The 21623-nt window shown below is 39.8% G+C and overlaps 1 protein-coding gene across 1 annotated transcript in view; it reads right to left on the bottom strand.

The window, feature by feature from the left end:
* LOC126456623 (ras-related and estrogen-regulated growth inhibitor-like) overlaps positions 1–21623 on the bottom strand; it is a 165138-nt gene that overhangs the window by 39108 nt on the left and 104407 nt on the right. Inside the window, exon 4 of the mRNA XM_050092367.1 lies at positions 8916–8992. Within this exon, the coding sequence (XP_049948324.1) occupies positions 8916–8992 (77 nt within the window). The remainder of the gene's footprint in view (positions 1–8915; positions 8993–21623) is intronic.

Here is a 21623-nt window from a genome sequence, read left to right as displayed (position 1 = left end):
GCGGTTCCAGACTACAGCGCCTTTAACCGCACGGCCACTTCGGCCGGCGATTGGTGTAAAGAATGGTAGCTAACTCTAAATATAGATAAATGTAAATTAATGCAGATGAATAGGAAAAAGAATCCCGTAATGTTTGAATTCTCCATTAGTAGTGTAGCGCTTGACACAGTCACGACGATTAAATATTTGGGCGTAACATTGCAGAGCGATATGAAGAGGGACAAGCATGTAATGGCAGTTGTGGGGAAGGCAGATAGTCGTCTTCGGTTCGTTGGTATAATTTTGGGAAGATGTGGTTCATCTGTAAAGAAGACCGCTTATAAAACACTAATACGACGAGTACTGCTCGAGCGTTTGGGATCCCCATTAGGTCGGATTGAGGGAGGACATAGAAGCAATTCACAGGCGGGCTGCTAGATTTGTTACTGGTAGGTTTGATCATCACGCGAGTGTTACGGAAATGCTTCAGGAACTCGGGTGGGAGTCTCTAGAGGAAAAGAGGCGTTCTTTTCGTGAATCGCTGCTGAGGAAATTTAGAGAACTAGCATTTGAGGCTGACTGCAGCACAATTTTACTACCGCCAACTTATATTTCGCGGAAAGACCACAGAGATAAGATAACAGAGATTTCGGCTCGTACAGAGGCATAAAGGCAGTCATTTCTCCCTCGTTCTGTTTGGGAGGGGAACAGGGAGAGAAGATGCTAGTTGTGGTACGAGGTACCCTCCAACACGCACCGTATGGTGGATTGCAGAGTATGCATGTAGATGTAGATGTAGATGTAGATATTCATGGAAAATTGGAAATTTGCGGTAAGGTCTTATGGGACCAAAATGCTGAGGTCATCGGTCCCTAAGCCTACACACTACATAATAGAACTAAAAATAACTTACACTATGGACAAGACACAGACCCATGCCCGAGGGAGGACTCAAACATCCGTCGGGGGAAGCCGCACGAACCGCGACAAGGCGCCTGAGACCACGCGGCTACCCGCGTATTCATGTGCCGAATTTGCGTTGACAGCTATTTCAAAGTGAATACCTTTTTTCCTTGAAATTTCTTTTTGATGTAAGGCCGTACATTTGCAATAGAACTAACGTCAGGCGATTGTGACTTCCAAACCAGTACGTGCTATGATGTATCATGCAGTGTAACTTGCTGTGACAGTGTGAGAGAGAGAGAGACAAAGATATCGTTTATTACTCTGTGGCGGTCAGCGCTTACATAATTATTCTTAGGATATAGACTTATAGAGCTTTTGTTCTTGTTAAGAGTAATTTTACAAGAGAGAGTCATTCTTGTGATGTAAAAAATCGACGCCATTGCGAGATTTTGATTCACATTGTGAAATATATGTGTATATGGAAGGAAATCAGTTAATAGAACAATAAAATATTGTTCATTTCAAGAAGGTACGTATTATTCTACAACCAGCGTATACTTATATTGTGATTTAATAATAAATACCAGCTTGAGAACAGTTCCGACTGGAGCGTTCAGTTCTAGTGAAATAGTTCGATGCTTTCTTCGGAAAAGAAGTCACTTCATGGATCATTCAAATCCACAATTGTACCTGGACATTTCTGATTGTTATGCAACAGAGCCCCGAAGAATATTTCTCCGTACTTTGGTTACCACTTTCAACACGGTATCTGCAGCATCTGGAGCAGATTTCTACAACAGTGGAAGCGTGTAATCGCTATCAGTTTCACACATCTCCCTGTGTACGCTGTATGTACTTACCCACAACAGTGAACATAGTGTTACTCACACACAAAGAAAGACAATACAAGGTGGTGTGGGAAACATTTCTGTATAAAGGTCCTGTAGAGCTAAACAGTAATTAGCCTAGTAGTGGTAGTAAACAATTTTTTTTCTTCAAAGGAGCCTTTATTGTGCCACCATTCTCCTTTCTCCAGTAGCTGCAAAGCCTGTTGCGGTGCTTCAGATCATTGCCCTCCTGCAGTACCCATCTTCATTTTTGTGGATGACCCAACGTTTGGCAGTCGGCATCAAACATCTTTGACAAATGCTGCACTTACAATAAACTCATGCATTTTCGTGTGTATCTCATTCAAAAATTCAAAGTAAGCTCGTGCTTCATGGATATAGCATGAAGGGCAAAGGTTCCCTCTGTTGGACTGTACAAGAACTAAGGCGCTATCTTTTACCATCTGTGTGTAATGTCGATCACACTCTTACTTAACAGACTGTAAAATAACCATGAATTAATAAAGAATCAATCATATCATTTGCCCCATGGAGCATCTTTTCTACTTGGGTAAGTACTGGAATACAGTACAAAACAGAGACAAACAGCAGAAATATTCACAGAAAAATAATGAATTATACGTGTCCGCCTTCTTCTAAGAACACAGTTTTGTTTTATTGCCCGAACAGGTTTCATTACATTTGTGGCATCTTCACTCGATTTTCCTTTTACAGATTGTGAAATATACCAGGGTTGGAGCTTTCATAGTGGCAACTATTTATTTACAGCTCGTAAAAAATAGATACGTGTTTCAAAGTTTTCACTCCCCTGAATTAAGCCCTCATGAGTTCAACTCGATTTCTAAACTGAAGGAACCACTTCACGGCATTCGCTTCAGAACTGCTACAAATTCGTCGGGAGATAGACCTTGCCTCTCGAACTGTCAACACAACTGGCACTGCTAAGAGTATCCTACTACTTCCACGTCGCTAATAACGGGTTATACACAATGCTGGTGACTACTTTGAAGGCCAGGAAAACTTTGAAACACGTATCTATTTTGTACGAGCTGTAAACAAATAGTTGTCACCATTAAAGTTCCAACCCTCGTATACTTATAAAATTTTATGTAGATTGGAATATGTTGACTTCAGATTTTCTGTTTAGATTACGCATGTGAGGTAAACCTTATCTTTTCGTTCATTGTGTGTGTTCTGTCGCTGTCTAACGAAATCAGAGACAAGTACACATTAATACAGACTGTTATTCGTAATACAGGCATGTTAAGGCAATATCTGTTGTAATATTTCTGCCTTTGCAGCCGTCATATTCAGCTGGACGAAGCTCTTCTTAGAGCAGTTGAGAAGGCAGCAGTGGAAAGATGACGTAATGCGGTGTGAGATACCGGTGACAGATGTTTTATTCGGTGTATGTATCGCGAGAAAGGCGGTCTGTCTTCTCCGCGATTGGCTGCTGTTTTCGGAAGCAGTGCGCCAAAATGATAGAATTCTGTTACTAATATTAGAAAAACTAAACAGGAAATTTACTTGAATTTGATAAAAGAGTACCTGTCAATACCAGGCTAGCATTCCATTATTTCAAAAGTGTTGGTTACCAGCACAATAATAAACAATTGCGTACTGAAAAGGCAAACGAAGCACTTCGAGAGACGTTCGGGTCGAGTCTATACCTTGTATATTTGTAAAAGCTTTTGCTTTTGTTTCCTTGTACTCATTGGTGAACTGTGACTGTAATTTCACTGCAAGCTCATATGCATATTTTATTATACATTCTACGTTGCAGAGGGACAATTAGCATTCATTTGTCTGTTTTGTTTACAGTTGCTGGCCTAGAAGTTTGAATTTATTCAGTTGTATTTTCATTTTGTGTGTGCGTGTGTGTGTGTGTGTGTGTGTGTGTGTGTGTGTGTATGCGTGCGCACGTGTGTGTATGTATGTATGTGTATGTGCATGTTTACGCGTTTATTGCGTGTTGCTTAAACTGCTGAATAATGTTCTGTTGCAGAGTTGTTTGGTCACTGTCTAGTGTTTTGAAATGCATAATATTTGAATGTGGAAATTATGTTTTGTAGTCAACAGTTGCACTTTAGCTTCTTGTGCCCTAGGCTCCGGAGGTATCGGAGGTATATTTATACGCCATTAGAGTAGTGATTTCAATGAGCCGGCCTATAAATGTGAAGTGTGGGCCTCGTTTTCCAATGTATTTAAAAATTCTTGTAAGAAGGCTGACTAATTCAATTTATTATTACTTTCTGCAACCATGGGAGCAATGCTTAAATTCCATTGCGATATAGAATGTAGGCAGCTGGGAGCATACGAATAAAGATTACACAAAAGATTATAAAATATGAAATACAAGTTAGTAGAATCTTATAGAAGGGAATTAGGATTATATTAATAAACACTTTCAGTATCTGATGCATCTAAGTAATTCGCATCTGTTTATAAATACACCTGCGACATGACATGAAATAATCAGTGACCTAAACAAAAAAGCAGTATCAGTTTGGAAGTTGACCCTGTGCTCTTTGAATTTATTTTGACCTTTTACGTCCGTATCTCATTGTCATATTTCACTCAAGTGCACCATGTCCACCATCCTAGAAGTTTCAGACTGACTTGATGGGCAAGCGGTTATGTAATGCTGGGCTACAATTACGCATCTCAAAGTCTGCTGATCATTAAATTAATTTATTGATTAACATTGAAAATGGAAACATTTCACAAGGTGTAGTCATACGCAAAAACTTGTAAAAATACTATTATATCGTGATCGCTCGTATAAAATAAAGATATGAAAAATAATTAAACACAGCCCGTTCTGTGGACGTGCAAGTGCAAATAATTCGTATAATAATACATGCAAGGCCGTAACCGTTCTAATCTAGCTGACTAAATACTCGCCAAGCCTTAGAGCGTGCTGGAGAATGACAGGAGAGATTGAACTAATGGAGTCGACCATTGGAGTTATCATTCTTCTCACTCGTCTGACTCGACCCGCAAAGGATTTTTTTCCAGAGGCATTAATGAATATTTCGGAAGAATTTGGGGTAGATGATACATCAAGAAAGATGAACAAAAAAACTATCACCAACACAGCGTCAAAAATAAAAATTATGGGTGAGATTTCAGAACCCTTTACAATTAGAATGGGTGTAAGACAAGGAGATGGACTATCCCCGCTCCTTTTCAACTGCGTCTTGGAAAACGTCATTCATTCGAAAGTGGAGAAAGTTGTTAGCCCAAGAAGAAACAAATGAAGAGCGGTTCGCACTTGTTCCTAAGAACAAAGGGGTGTACATTGACTGCTTGGCCTTTGCGGATGACCTGGCCATTTTCGCTAACAACATAGAGTCAGCGGTCAACAATATCAATAGGCTGTCAGAAATTGCTGAAAAAGTTGGACTCTAGGTCTCTAATCAAAAGACAAAATATCTGACGAGCATCTGTGATGGAACTGAATGGATGATCAGCAATCTGGGGAAAATCGGACGAGTTAAGTATTTCAGGTATCTCGGTGAAGTCATACAAGAGAATGGATTAGAAGAAGAAGCAGTTAATGTCAGGATGAGGAAGTTAGACCAGGCATACCAACTGACAAAGAATACCTATAGCAAAAAGTCTATGACTGTAGGGTCCAAGTTCCGACATTATAATACAGTTGTAAAACCTGAGGGCTTATATGCGTCCAAGGCTTTGACCATGCGTAGACAAGGTCAAGCTGAGCGGCTAGAAAAGCGAGAGCGTAGGACATTAAGTAAAATCCTAGGTAATAGATGGGTTGCGGGACAATGGCGAATGAGAGCAAATGAGGACTTGTACAGCAAGATAGAACCTATCACAGCATCCATTAAGAAGAGACGATTGTTATTTTACGGCCGTCTCATGAGGATGGACGGTGACTGACTAAGATAAAGAATATGGATTTTTCATCCAATCTAAGAAAACAAGACCGAGATGGTTCGAAGAATGTGAAAAAGATCTTAGGCAGATTGGTATCTCAGAGAGAGAAATTTTTGACAGGAACAAATTAAGAAGATTGGTGAACAACTACCAAGGTTTTAAAATGACATAAACGTCCAAAAGACCGAGAGGACCTTTGTCCGAAGAACATAAACAGGCACTTCTTGGTGGGCTCAGAAGATATTGGCAGGAAGTGAAAGCTGGAACAAGAACAAGACCTAGGGAGTAAAATAACTGTTACCACTCAGTCCATAGAGGCTCAACTCGAAATTAAAAAAAAAGAAGAAAAAAACCTTACACCCTCCGTCGTCAATTATTTGTTGGATATATTCCAATCTCTGTCTTCCCCTACAGTTTCTACTCTCTACAGCGGCCTCTAGTGCAATAGAGATTATTTCCTGATGATTTAAAACATCTATTATTCTATCCCTTAGTCTTATCAGTGTTTTCCATACGTTCCTTTCTTCGTCAATTATGCGAAGAACCCCGTAATTCCTTGTTTTATTAGTTCACGTAATTTTCAACATCCTTCTGTAACACCAGATCGCAAACCCGTCGACTCTCTTCTGGCTTTCCCACTATCAGTGATTCACTACCATACAATGCGTGCCCGGAATATACATTTTCAGAAATTTCTTCGTCAAATTAAGTCCTACGTTTGATATCAGCAGAAGTCTCTTGGCCGCAAATTCTCTCTTTTCCTAAGTTGATCTGCTTGTTATGTCTTCCTTGCTTTGTGCGTCATCGGTTATTTTGCTTCCAAGGTAACAGAATTCCTTAAATTCATCTACTTGTTGGACTCCAGTTTTGATATTAAGAGGGCGGTTTAAAAAGTTCTCGGAACGGAATAGAAAAAAATGTACTTACTTCACTGAAACTTTTTTTTATATTTTAATGTAGTCTCCTTGTAGATTCCTACACTTGTCCCAACGATGTTCCAGTGCCTTGATGCCATCTCGAAAATGAGTTTCCTCCAGGCCCGCAAAGTAGTTGTCCGCTCCGACTATCAATTGCTCCCATTATCAAGCGCAAAGTCAGAACTGCCTCTGTGGTACCTTCAACTTTCCTAATGGCAGACTGAGCCTCAAATTTCTTTTGCTTTCTTCTGCATATTATTCTTGTCTGCAGCTTGGATGCATGAGCCGTTTAGTTGATTGTGGGATGGGTTTCGCACTTACCTTCCCTTGCTATCTTCGGAATTGTATGGATGATGCTTAACCGAAAGTCACATGGTACATCGCCAATCTCATACATTCAACACACCAACGCGAATAATCGTTTTGTTGCCACTTCACCCAATGATTTTAGAAATTCTCATCGAATGTCATCCACCCCTCTGCCTTAGTTGATGTTAAGCCGTCTAAAGCTCTTGTAAATTCTGACTAATACTGGATCCCCTATCTCTTCCCAGTCGACTCCTGTTTCTGCTTGCATCACGCCATCAAGGAAGTACTGACCCTCATAGAGGCCTTAATGTACTGTTTCCCCCTACCCGCTCTCACTTCTCTGCGTTTAACGGTGGGATTTCCATTGCACTCTTAATGTTACCACCCTTGCTTTTAACTTCCTTTTCGATATGCTGAGTCAGTCCTCCCGACGCTCGTTTCTCTTTTGATTCCTTCACATCTTTGCTGCACTGATTTCGCCTTGGCCGCACTGCACTTCTTATTTGTTTCACTCCTACGGGATTTATATTGCTGTATTTCTGTCTCTCGTTGAACATTTTTGTACTTACTTCTTTTAATTATCAACTGCACAAAGAAATAAATATTAACAAGCAGAAATTTTGGACAGATGTACATATCCATCTGACTTACTCAGACATGAGCTAAAGGGTTATCCATGCTGCAGGATGTTGTTAGCTTATGGTTAGTACTCAGTCAAATATTCACGAAGGAAACCACATTGAAAATAGGAAAATCTAACAAATAGAAAGCAATACGCGAATACTAAGAACATGAAAAGGCTTTGCAAGTAATATCGAGCGCTTTCATCCGACCAAAAACAGCACACTCCTGCAAGCATAGCGGTCGTGCTCTCAAGAGGGAGTAACACAGACTGAAATTCTTGAAACGTATGAGTATACCCGAGGAAAATTTAGAATAAACAGACCTCCCAAAATCTTTGCGTTATTCTTAAAAAGGAACTGTACCAAATTAACCGCACACTAAAGTCGAACTAATGTAACCAAGTGCTTTGTCCATGATGGTAGGGTAATGCGCACAGAAGCGTTCGAATGACAAAGCCCCGACGAACAATGCATGACATATTTGTGCGATAATGCGTTCGCCTCGCGCCAGTGGCGGGGGAGAAGACACGTTGCCAACTAGGCACTTGTGCCTCGTGAAACGAGACTACCGACCCCCCTTCTACTGAACAGCAGCTTTGGTTTTGGCACAAGCTATCTAAAGGTTAGGTTGGCACTACAAAGCTACGACTCTGTCAAGGTCTCTGAAAAGGCTAGAGCAGATTTCAAATTACTCATATCCTCCCATCTACTCTCTTTCTCAAACACATACTCACATACAGCACACATACACACACACACACACACACACACACACACACACACACACAAACAACACATACACATGCATGCAAACACACACATACACACGCGGGGAAAATAGAACCGAGCGAGGTGGCGCAGTGGTTCGCACAGTGGACTCGGATTCGGGAGGACGACGGTTCAATCCCGCGTCCGGCCATCCTGATTTAGGTTTTCCGTGATTTCCCTAAATCGCTCCAGGCAAATGCCTGGATGGTTCCTATGAAAGGGCACGGACGACTTCCTTCCCCGTCCTTCCCTAATCCGATGAGACCGATAGCGTCGTAGTTTGGTCTCTTCTCCCCCCGCCCCAAAAAAAGGGAAAATATATATATGAATTCAGACGCACTCTCCTTTGCCAGAAGCTATATTTGGATGTGGCAGCGAAGATACATACAAGAAAGCCATCGCTGTCAGCACGTTAAGGAACAAGTTGCGCTGAAAAAATATGAAACGGGTCCTACTGACCACTCTTCAATCTGAAGCAATGGAAGAATGTATACGGCTGTGTTACTGAGGCACTGTTGATCTAAGCTTGCGGATATGGAGAGGTAAAAAACAAAAATTTATATGTACAGCACAATGTCAAATAATGAATGCAACATGAAATCACCGTACACGTGCGTCTGGCAACGTGTGTGTACTGCATGCTGAGGCAACGCTTTACGTACCGACTCTCCAGACACGTCCACTATTTCTACGTCTACTGGCCCATTGTTCACGTTCACGGTCTGCCGGTAGAGTAGATCTGGAAAGAAGTATTACACACAAGTCAGAGCTGTTCCTTCTCAAAGACAACTAAATAGAAGCAGAGTAGCTTCTTGAGATGGATGGTACAAGAAAATGCGCAGTCATCTGTTCCTGTAAACAAAAGGAAATCAGTAATGAGTTCTGAATTCTCGTCAGACAATCCTCCTAGACGTGAGGCATTAACTATATCTGAAAAGTGTGTTTCCAGAGAGCTTTTTCCCAAGAAACAAAAACGCATGAAATGCAAATTTTACATAACGTACTTAGTTTTCCTTCTTGAAGTGAAATTTTTGTCACATAACTCCATTTTTACGTTCTAAATGTAGACTTAACAAACAGAAAACTTCTGGTCGTTAGACTGTGATCGATAATGCACTTTGGGACTGAAAATAACTGAGTTTGCAGCAAAATCACTGACATTATCTACAGAAATAAGTACAATTTTTATGTTTTTACCGTAAAAAGTCAAATATCATTTACATCACCCCAAACATTAATTAAATTATTGAATTTAGGAAAAATAGTATTTAAAATAGGCTGAAAATACGGAGAAAAGCTTTTAAATTTCATAAACGAGTTAGCACAGTGTGGATCAGTTATTTAAAAGTTGATTTACAGCATCAAGTCTTTTCTGCTTAAGGTTTCTTCCACGTGGCTACACAGTAGCTGCAAGGAATTATTATCTTTTACCACTTTTTAACGTTGTGTGGTTATATATTGCAAGTAAATCAGAATAATATTCTTTGCGAGAGCTCGAGATCTCACGTATCAGCATGAAGTGTTTCTATTGGCTGTTTAGAAACGCGACAGTTTAGAAATACAACGCAAAAAAGAGATACTTCACTTTACACACAACACTGACTGTCTGATACAGCTTTGAACAGGATAATCTCCGCCCCGACAAAAAGAAAAAAAAAGGAAGAAGTAGCAAGATGGAAAAACGTCTTAACAACGTTTTGTAATTTTAAACGTAATATTAGTCTGAGCTAAAGATACATGACGTAATATTAGTCTGAGCTTTAGACACATCACGTTGAAAATAATCTCTTCAGTTCATCCTCATGCTCTGGAGAACAGTGGAGCCCATTTGGAAATTGTTCTACTGGAAAATACCATGAGCAGTGAGGAAGACAACTGCTTTAAACGATGGTAGTGAACGACACTAACTGAAACATGTTCTATAAATTTACAGAGCCATCAAACAAGCACAGGTCCCAAGAGGGCACAGTCCATTTCCCAATGAGCACAGTACTTACTGCTATCATTAGTGACGGTCCCCTCGTCTGAGTAATAAGGCTAGGTCGACGTGAAGGAACTGCCGCTAGGCGTCAGAATTAAACTCTACGTGGGTGATAGAGCATATATTAATTTTTTTTAAAACAGCTGTAATAAAAATTATATGCCACCGCACAGCAATTCGTCTCGCTGGGGAATGCAGTACCTAGCCTTTCCAAAGTGTGTGGCGACGGCAATATTATAATTGGTCTACCAGCAAGGAACGTCTGAAGGCCAATGTCATCTATCGAAATTTTCAATTTAACTCTGTACTAATCAGTATTTGTTTTATACAGAGTGAACATTAATAAAACCGACAAACTGCAGTGGCAGATTCTTGACTACATCAGATCCACGTCACAACAGATGTTCGAAGTGCCCTCATAAGATGCAGTGCACGCGGTTGTCATGCAGGATATACATAATTGTACTTCGACTTACACCATGTCGGCGGACCATTTGCCTGGAGCTTGTACTCGGGTTACTATCACAACTCTTCAGAACCTGGTTCTCCGGCTGGTCCCGGCGGAGATTCGAGTCCTCCCTCGGGCATGGGTGTGTGTGTTTGTCCTTAGGGTAGTTTAGGTTACGTAGTGTGTGAGCTTAGGGACTGATGACCTTAGCAGTTAAGTCCCATAAGATTTCACACACATTTGAACATTTTATGGTCCTCCACATCTGGTGTACTCGAAGTCTGCCGCCTCCTTGCACGGTAGTCTGAAAGGACCCATTATCACATAAACGCCCAAAAACGGCTTGAAATGTTATGTGATGTGGTTGGTGTCTATGAGGGTACTTGATTTGGTATAGCCGTGCTGCCTCTCGACCACTTCCATCAGCTTCGTCATACACAAACACTATATAGGCTTGTTACCTATGTGAACACCGGATCATTCTGCTGCTTACAGTACGCTGATCAATTAAACAGCCTGCGACACACGTGGAATACACGGCAAGTGCGTAGCGTCGCAAGTTTGTTCCGAGCGAACGTTTGTTTAAGGATAGCTAGCTGCATGTAACTTCGGGCGCTGACATCCGTCGGCCTAACTGGGAGACACGCGCATCTGTCACTACCTGCCGTGGGTCCAACGTCTCTTATTGGACGCGTAGATTCACCACCTATAAGAACCTAAATAAATGATATTAAATATTATTCAATCATTTTCAAAATCGGTACCCTACCTTTTGACCTTTTGACATTCAGGAGAAGATTATATCCAAATTTCAGTTTTATAACTATCATAGTTTCAGAGATAAACAAGAATTGCTAAAAAAAGTCAAAACCGACACTTAGGAACCTACATTCAGTTAGGAACTCACATTTTCATATTGAAACTTTAATTATTTTTCGTTTTTGTAATATAGAAATCAGACAAAATTATTATTGATGTCTAAAATTGTTGTGGGAGTATATGTGAGTGAATGAGAGTGTGTACATGGGACATTCGTCAAATTTTAATGTTGAATTATATACCATCTTAAGTAACCTGCAAGAGTTACGCAAGCCTGTCGTGGGAAAACGTTCATGGAGCATTTACCCACTTTGATGACGACGTATGTCTAGGTGTGATTGCTATTGTAACAGAGCAGCCAGAAAGTCAGCTGGAGTATTATCTATATCTAAAGGATATTTCCAGATTTATTGCCTTTTTGTTTTCGTTTATTAAACATTTCTTTAATAGTTGTTTATCAGAATGATGTAGATGCATATGTATGTAAGGATTGGTGCAGGCCAGTTTTGGCGCGAGCATGATCATGAGCGAGCATTCTGATTGGCAGCGAGTACGGTTAGTCAATAAGAACTGAGACGGTTCCCGCTCGTTACCTGATATTTATATTGGGAGTGAGGCCACAAAAGGCAGTCTCTTGCTAGCTTCGAACGCGGACGGTCATGTTACTAGTATGAGTTAAAATAATGTATAAAACGGAGGAATACTGAGTTCCTTGCGTTTGATACGTGTCGTGACTAATGCCGATGTAGTTACGGACAGTTTTGTGAGGTTTGATATTCGCGTGTGAAACTTTGGCCTTCGTAGTATCCACGTGACATGTTTCAGTAATCAACCTCTGAGCATTTTTGGCGAGCCATTTCTTTTTTGAAATCCACCAGAAGGACCGAATGTAATAACTCATGTTAGTGGTGGAATCATTGACAGTGGATACGTTGTTTAACTCGGATCGGATTTCGACAGGTTTCTGGCTGCTGTGCATGCAAAATGAGTGTATGAATTGTGAACTTGACGAAAATAACCATTAGTTTAAATGTGAACTGAATAGTACCGTTTCTTTGGTTATAATAACAAATAAACATTTTTGTGTGGAAATTTCGGACAGTATTTTCCAGAAGCCAATACATTATCTTACCGGCCGATAAGTTTTTATTGACAGTTTTTCTACAGAACTTTACTTCATTACTAGAGTTGCGCGGCCTCAGTAATTGTAGATATCAGATGGTGTTTCTTATCAACGCTGCTTTTACGTAATCTTCTAAGTATCTACAATGCCGAGTGAAGGGACATCGAGCAGACGCCGTTCTGAGGTAGGTGAATTTCTAATTTGCAGCCTGCACAGTACTCGTAATTTGAAACCAACGCTACACCGCAAGTGGTCAAAGGAACTTTCATCCCTTAGTGCTACCGTGGCAACGGTTGCATTTCCGGACTCATGACCATAGGACATTTTTTCCTCTATTTTCAGTCAAGAATCCGTCCCTGTATTTTGTCGCTTTTATTAGTGTTGAACCTGTATAAATAGCGGACGGATTTAATGTATATTGCCCAGACCAGATTATTTGAATGAATCTATTGTTAATACTGATTGGAACATTAAAAGGACAGATTTAGAAGGTACAGTGCTTTTAATACCTATTTTCAAGAAAATAGTCAAAGTCACGTTTTTCAAGAAGTACGTTGTATTTCTAGGTATTTAGAGAAAGTATGAGTGGCAAAGTGAAATTTTAGTTTATTACACTCAGTGTAAGATTTTTTATTTAATATGAAGAATATTATGTGAAATTAGAAAAGAATATTCGTTTGTTGGAACATACAAATACCCTCTGAAATTCAGATTTTAGATTTTGGTACATAGGAGAGAAGTTAATTTAAAATGAAGTCACTTGTATATTTAGGATCACAAATAGAGAATGTTAACCACTATCCACTGCGTATATGCCAGTATTTGTGTATTAGGCCCCTACTGATGGACGTTTCACTTGGCGCAAAACTTTATTACTATTCGGGGGCTCAGAAATGGGAGTCTAGAACAGTTAGATGCAAGTTGCCCGTTACTCCAACACCCATAACAGAAAAACTCCACGCTGGCAACCATGCAGGATTTACTGGCAGCGGAGTAATATCAGAAAGGCTTCGATTGACAGAGCGCGAGTGGTGCAGTCAGCGGCAGTGCGTCATCTACAACCTGAGATGCTGGGTGCTGTTGCAGCTCACCTCTCATGCCATCTGCTGCGGCGCTTGGAAGCTTTGGGTGGACCGGTGTTCCAGACAGTGGTCCTTGGTTCGACTGCGGAAACTTCAAGGTGGCACAGGTGGTAAGCTTAGACAATTTGATTTGCCTGGAGCTGGGAATTTTGAATCTGATGACTTCGTGTCGAAACAGGTAACCAAAGAGTACCAGACTTAAAATTACTCCCGTCTAGAATACTCTTTTGCTTTACTGACATGTTCAGAATTAGTAAAAGGGGTGTGGTGAAAAATAAAACAAATAAGGAAAAAATTAGGTACATAGTCTCTCTCGGTATTACTCATCTTCTCTAAGATTACCCTTAATTTAACAGTGATATTAAATTTACCATTAATCCTAGAATTGGTTAGGTACATAGTTGCTCCTGGTATTACCCATCTTTCTTTTAGCCTTAATTTAACACTAATATTAAACTTAACATTAAAGCTAGAATTAGTTTGGTCTAATGAAAGCAGATATGTCTTGCAGCAGTTTTGACACTTCACTTTCTTGCAAGAGTCTTTTTTTTATTGACTGTATGCGTCTGTTGCTGAAATCATGTACGAAATCTGCTTGTAGCTGTCAGTTCTACAGTGAACTTTTGTGCGAGCACCTGTGCCATCCGACCTTCACCTCCCCAATGTGGACCAGAGTGCAGGTATGGTTGTAGCTCTTTGTGTGAATCTTGAAATGTCACAATGTTTTTTTCACTCTTGAACAGTGTAACTCATCTCGAGTGAATGATGACGTTTAATAAAACTTAAAATTTTACCTTTCCACCTGGCGAGGATATCACATAATGTTGAAGTATATGTATATCAAAGGTTTATGTAGTCTCTTTGTAAGGCTGATTAATTGTTTGTTTCCATATGTAAAAAAGACTGTCAATTTCGTATCCTTCAGTTTTTTCTCCTTCTTGTAACTTTTGGGAAGGAAGGTCCATGCACGTGTTCCTCAGTAATAAGGAATGTCTCAGTGGTAAGATGTATAACATGCTTACTAAATACTGATTGCTCATTATTTTTTTGAGTTTTTGTGACAAGAATTAGCCGGCTTGGTCGCGTTTTGCACAGCCGTCATTGCGGCCACCTTACTGAGGTAATTACTAGTTACTTTTATCACATATAACCTGCATGTTTTATCTTAACGAAGTCCGTTCCATCAGCACGAACAGCAATTGATGACATTATAATTTTGATGATTCAAGGTCATAAAATTTTAAACCAATCCAGTTAATTCTAAAAGAAATATTTTGCGTTCACATATTTAATGAGATCGAGAGAGAGAGAGAGAGAGAGAGAGAGAGAGAGAGAGAGAGAGAGAGAACGAGAGAGAGAGAGAGAGAGAGAGAGAGAGAGAGATGTTTAAGAAAAGTAATATTATTAAGAAAATCTAGGGACAGTTCTCTCTTTCACGGATGTAAAGGGTGTTTTTGTTTGCTTTGAAACCACGATTCGCTATTGAATCAGTCCGACATTCGACACTGTTTAAACTAAAATATTTTCGTAATTCCTTCTTTGCTGAGATCGCATACAAACGACTTTGCAAGGTCTGTTTGTTGCCACAGAACTCAACTGACATGACAGGCTTTAACTTGCGATGAGACTCTATTCCTTTTCAAGACTTACCCTATTAACACTGCACTGAATCACCACATGCTTTTATGTCCTGACATAATCACATGTGCATTTACTGAGAGCGGTCCTATATATTTTGTATATGCAACAGGTAGTCATAAAGTTTTAATTATGTCCTCGACAAAATCAATCTGCGAGGATGAAAATTGGTGACGGAGTTCGTTCTGCTCTATATAGTCATACTCACCCTTCTGTGAGACATATTTCTTACAAAAACGGATGACTTGGCGGAGAACTTGGTTGTAGAAATATGCGTTTTGTTTGACGAAGGAACACGTGCTGTCGAGGCGGAACATGTCTTCCAATCATATGAGTACATTATTTTTGCTGCTGTAGCAACATTCATACCTATAATGCCACGGTTTACGAGATATTAATGAAGAATTATTTACGTTTGATTCACGGATAGCATTCTTACTAAGTGAGCTACCCAGACAGGCCTCATAGCGAGATAATTTCAATAACCTGAAATTACTTTCCTCCTACCTTAAGAATACGTTTTCCTACAGTCTGACACCCCTTGGAGAAGGGATGTAACGGACATTGTCCCGTTTCTAGAGGGAATCGTCCGATTTGCAGCGAATGAACACTTAAAGAGACTTCTTGTCAAAGTAATTAGTTTCAGAGACGACAAAGGCACTGAATTCAGTTTCAGTCTATTATCTTGTAAGCTATCAGGTATCACATCAAAGTGAACGCATTCGTTTTAATTGATATATTAATGAATAAAATGTGTACTCAATATTTTCTGAAGAATGAACAATCACAGAAGTGTTTAATGGTTTTAACTGATAATTCTCAGTTACCAATAACATTGTTAAAGCTTTTTTCCTATGTCTGCAACTGAATAATTGTCAGTTACATATTTTTGTCACATTCATTTCCTCTCATTTTATAAACTTCAGTAGCTCGAAAAATATTTAGTTTTACTTACAAATTCTGGAACAATATTTTTTTGGTCGCAGAATGGAGTCGCCAATATTGCTGAGACTAGTCAATACTAACAGATTTCCAGAGGAAGACAATACATAAAACACAATGATAACACCACACAGAAGGAAATTATTGATACTCAGTGTCTAACACACAGTTGTGAATAGAATAAATAAATAAGAACTCTAAGTTGTATATAAAACAAAAGCACCCTCGGAAACAGCATAGCCATGATTTCACAAATAAGGGGAAAGGGACACGAATAAATAAGCATAGCAAATGTGTTACTCGAATTCAGGAATGGTATCATGTCTACATTGCACTAATAGACGTAATTAAAGCTAATAAATAACAAAAATTACACACACACACACACACACACACACACACACACACACACACACACACACACATAATAAAATACACAAATTAATTCCTGGACCGCAGACGCCACAAAATATATTGCACAAGTGTATCGCTAAGCCAAGCCAAGTCCACGTCAATTGAACGTTTAACATATCACGAAAACACATATTCAGCGAGAAAGCATCTAATCTCACTATAACCTAAAAATAAAATGTCGGTATATATAAAATATCGCGTTACTTGTGTATTTTAACAGTGGTCTTATTTAAAGCCAATGAAGACTTTTTTAAACAAAATGCTTGAAAATTGTACCAATTTATACATAAAATGATCAGGTCGCTTGATGCATGTGAAGGGGAATACACAAATTCTATTAATTCTATTACACAAATACGTACTCTCGGCATCGTTAATACAGAAATAATTCCAGAATTTCCCGTGCTATCGTTGATGAAATGAAATCAAATTTTCAAATATCTTAAGTTTGACCGGTGGAAGACAGCATGCTGAATGATTCCGCTGAAGTCCGAAATTCATTTAGCACAACCATAGGCAGATACTCCATTCACCAGGGTCGCATAATACACAATGAACCTAATCTGTCCATGTTTGGATTCTGGAGTAGGTAAAACACACACACTCAAGTCACATGTTGGTATGAAAGTGTGCTAGGAACCAACTGTGTGGGTCTGGAGACATGCCGGCCGCGGTGGCCAAACTTCAGTCCGGAGCCGCGGGACTGCTACGGTCGCAGGTTCGAATCCTGCCTCGGGCATGGACGTATGTGATGTCCTTAGGTTGGTTAGGTTTAAGTAGTTCTAAGTTCTAGGGGACTGATGACCTCAGATGTTAAGTCCCATAGTTCTCAGAGCCATTCTGGAGACATCTAGGACTAGAAGGGGGGTCAGTATCGTTTTTTTTCTGATGGTCACTCGTTTCTCGCTGCGGTTCCAGTGTTGGTCGTTTACTATCGGGCTGTAGTCCCTTCTGTTCATTCCATTCGCCCGTTCTCGTTGTCTCGACTTCTAGTTACTAGTGTGCCTTTCAGGGTCCACGACCGATGCTTTATAACCGTGTTATATTTATATCGTATCTTAGCGCCCGCTGCCTCACTAGCGTATAATGTATGATCTGTACAGATAATTTTTTTATTTTTCTACAGTCTAATTTTTACGTTGTTCACAAATCGCAACGCCTTCTACACTTTCCACGCTAATTAAGGCCATAAAAGGAATGTCTTTTCCGAATGTGCTTCTGACCAATAAGCGAGTCTGCTAGCTGGATTTCTAGGTTTCTGTTAATCATGCCTTTTGCGCTCTTCTCGGGATATTTCCGTAGAAACTTTCGTCTCCTATCACATATATAATTATATCTAAGTGAGAAGTGAAATACCAGTTTTGCTAGATTAAGCTTTTTTTATTAAAACGAAATATTTTATTAAAAATTTTCATCCATTGTTTAACCTTCTTGGGGGTTGAAATGCTAAAAATAGTGAAAAACTTTATTTTTATACCTAAAAAAGAAGCCAAATAAAAATTTTCATAGATTGAGCTTTGAAAATGATTTCATAGTGAAATAATTTCATAAAACTTTTCATCCCCTATTTCTCCCTCTTAGCATTGGAATTCCGAACAATCCCTTCTTAAAATTTGCCTACAATATAAGATCAGTATCATCTCTAGTTTCAAGTTTCAGTCCTTAACTGTTTGGGCTGGGTGATGATGACCCTGTTGCACCTCCTTTTGGGTTGAATTTACAAAAAGAGTAAAACTCGTATTTCTTCGTTTCCAACCGAGAAGCCATATACCAATCCTCAAAAATTTAACTTTAAAAATGTTTTCACAATGAAATATTTTCATAAAGCATTTCACCTTCTATTTCACTTCCTTAGGGGCTTATTTCTAAGAGAAAAGTTAACCACAGATTTTCATAGATTTAGCTTCAAGAATGCTTGCATGATGAAATTTTTCCGCAAAAACTTTCATACCCCGTTAGTTCCCGATTTTTTAAATTTCTAACCAAGAGGCCAAATTCAAATATTAATAGGTTTAGCCTTAAAAACACTTTCATGAGGAAATATATTCATAAAACGTTTCATTCCCTGTTTCACCCTCGTTGAATTCCCGAAAACACTGAAATAAATATTTTTTATTTGTAACCGTCAAGTCAAATAAAATTTTTTATAGACGTAGCTTTAAAAATACTTCAGTATTTCTTTAGTAATGATTTATTTTCAAAAACAACTTACACACACTGTTTTACCCCTAGAGGGGTAAAATTTTCAAAAATGCTGAAACAAGTATTTCTTTATTTCTGACCGAGAAACCAAACACCAATTTTCGATGTTCTAGCTTCAAAATTTCATTACTAGCGACATTTTCGAAGAGGCTATTTCACTCACTTAGGGATACCATTTCAAAAAATCTCTATTTAAACGACGCCTATAGCATAACGTCAACACCCTATGCAAATTTCAAGGTTCTGTCCTCAGTGGTTTGGGCTGGGCGATGATGAAACAGTGAGTGAATCTATCGATCGGGACATATATATATATATATATATATATATATATATATATAGATTAAAATTAAAACAAGATGTCTCGGTTCGTTGTATCTCGCATTTCTACATGATAGTACGTGTTCCTGAAAAAGATTGTGCTCCTGAGTTTATACCCTAGCTTTCACAAACAATATTTTGGAATGGCAATGTTTAAGTTTGTATACATAGGGTTATGCTCTGCGTTTTGTTAAAAAACACAATTTTATTTTGGAATTTAATGAAAGCATCAAAACAATTCCCTTTATAATTCATTTTCCAGCTACTAAGACTTACCTGTTAATACTGTAAAGCGATTAGTCGGACTACCAAGGGTCCACTGTAATCTCAGTTTCGTTCGCTCATGTCACTAACTATTTTAGTTACAATTTCAAAAATTTCTGGTCCAAATTGTTGAATTTTTAAAAGGAGAACTTACTGTCACCTATACATACTTCTTTTTTATTAGAATGAACTCCTTGTGGCGAGAGAAAGCGTTTCCATTATAAACAATTCATGAATTTTCATTTAGAAAAATTGTAAATTTAATGCAATACTGTAAAACCTCGTTATTGTCGGGCGTAAGCACACCTAGTGGGGCGGAAAGGGGCACAGCTGTTATATCCCTTCCTCTAAAAGGAACTCATGCTTCCAACCCGATCTCGCATTATACACAGCCACACCACAGACGTATTAGATCAATCTCCGTTTGTAGTAAGGCGAATAAGACGTAACATGCACCACATACTGAGTAGTAGCAGAATAGTTTGTCATGAAATCGCAAAACCATTTCGTCATTCACCGCGAAAGTAGTTTAAGTCGCAGCAGACCAAACTCCTCTCCCTCTCCTCAACCCCGTTCCCACTCCCCCCCTGCCCACCCATCACTTTTATAAAACCTATTCAGAATTTGACAATTAGATAAAAAAGGAATGGTGAATGGTTAAAAATGAACGTGATCCATTAAAATCCAGTCATCAGTGAACTACACTGTGGTAAAAAATTATACTACTGGCCATTAAAATTGCTACACCACGAAGATGACGTGCTACAGACGCGAAATTTAACCGACAGGAAGAAGATGCTGTGATATGTAAATGATTAGCTTTTCAGAGCATTCACACATGGGTGGCGCCGGTGGCGGCACCTACAACGTGCTGACGTGAGGACAGTTTCCAACCGATTTCTCATACACAAACAGCAGTTGACCGGCGTTGCCTGATGAAACGTTTTTGTGATGCCTCGTGTAAGGAGGCGAAATGCGTACAATCACGTTTCCGACTTTGAAAAAAGTCGGATTGTAGCCTATCGCGATTGCGGTTTATCGTATCGCGACATTGCTGCTCGCGTTGGTCGAGATCCAATGACTGTTAGCAGAATATGGAATCGGTGGGTTCAGGAGGGTAATACGGAACGCCGTGCTGGATCCCAACGGCCTCGTGTCACTAACACTCGAGATGGCAGGCATCTTATCCGCATGGCTATATCGGATCGTGCAGCCACGTCTCGATTACTGAGTCACCAGATGGGGACATTTGAAAGACAACAACGACCTGCACGAACAGTTCGACGACGTTTGCAGCAGCATGGACTATCAGCTCGGAGACCATGGCTGCGGTTACCCTTGACGCTGCATCACAGATAGAAGCGCCTGCGATGGTGTACTCAACGGCGAACCTGGGTGGACGAAAGGCAAAACGTCATTTTTTCGGATGAATCCAGGTTCTGTTTACAGCATCATGATGGTCGCATCCGTGTTTGGCGACATCGCGGTGAACGGTCATTGGAAGCGTGTATTCGTCATCGCCATACTGGCGTATCACCCAGCGTGATGGTATGGGGTGTCATTGGTTACACGTCTGGGTCACCTCTTGTTCGCGTTGACGGCTCTTTGAACAGTGGACGTTACATTTCAGATGTGTTACGACCCGCGGCACTATCGTTCAGTCGATCCCTGCGAAACCCTACATTTCAGCACGATAATGCACGCCTTCATGTTGCAGATCCTGTACGGTCCCTTCTGGATATGGAAAATGTTCGACTGCTGCCCTGGCCAGCACATTGTCCATATCTGTCACCAACTGTAAACGTCTGGTCAATGGTGGCCGAGCAACTGGCTCGTCACAATACGCCAGTCACTACTCTTGATGAACTGTGGTATCGTGTTGAAGCTGCATGGGCAGCTGTACCTGTAAACGCCATCCAAGCTCTGTTTGACTCAATGCCCAATCGTATCAAGGGCGTTATTATGGGCAGAGATGGCTGTTCTGGGTACTGATTTCCCCGAATGTATGCACACAAATTGCGCGAAAATGTTATCACAGGTCAGTTCTAGTATAACGTATTTGTCCATTGAATAGCCGTTTATCATCTGCATTTCTTCTTGGTGTAGCAATTTTAAAGGCCAGTAGTTTAGTACATC

The sequence above is a fragment of the Schistocerca serialis genome, chromosome 2 (genome assembly GCF_023864345.2).
Source record: "Schistocerca serialis cubense isolate TAMUIC-IGC-003099 chromosome 2, iqSchSeri2.2, whole genome shotgun sequence".
In the NCBI taxonomy this organism is placed as follows: domain Eukaryota; kingdom Metazoa; phylum Arthropoda; class Insecta; order Orthoptera; family Acrididae; genus Schistocerca; species Schistocerca serialis.
This window is presented reverse-complemented; position numbering and strand designations above follow the sequence as displayed.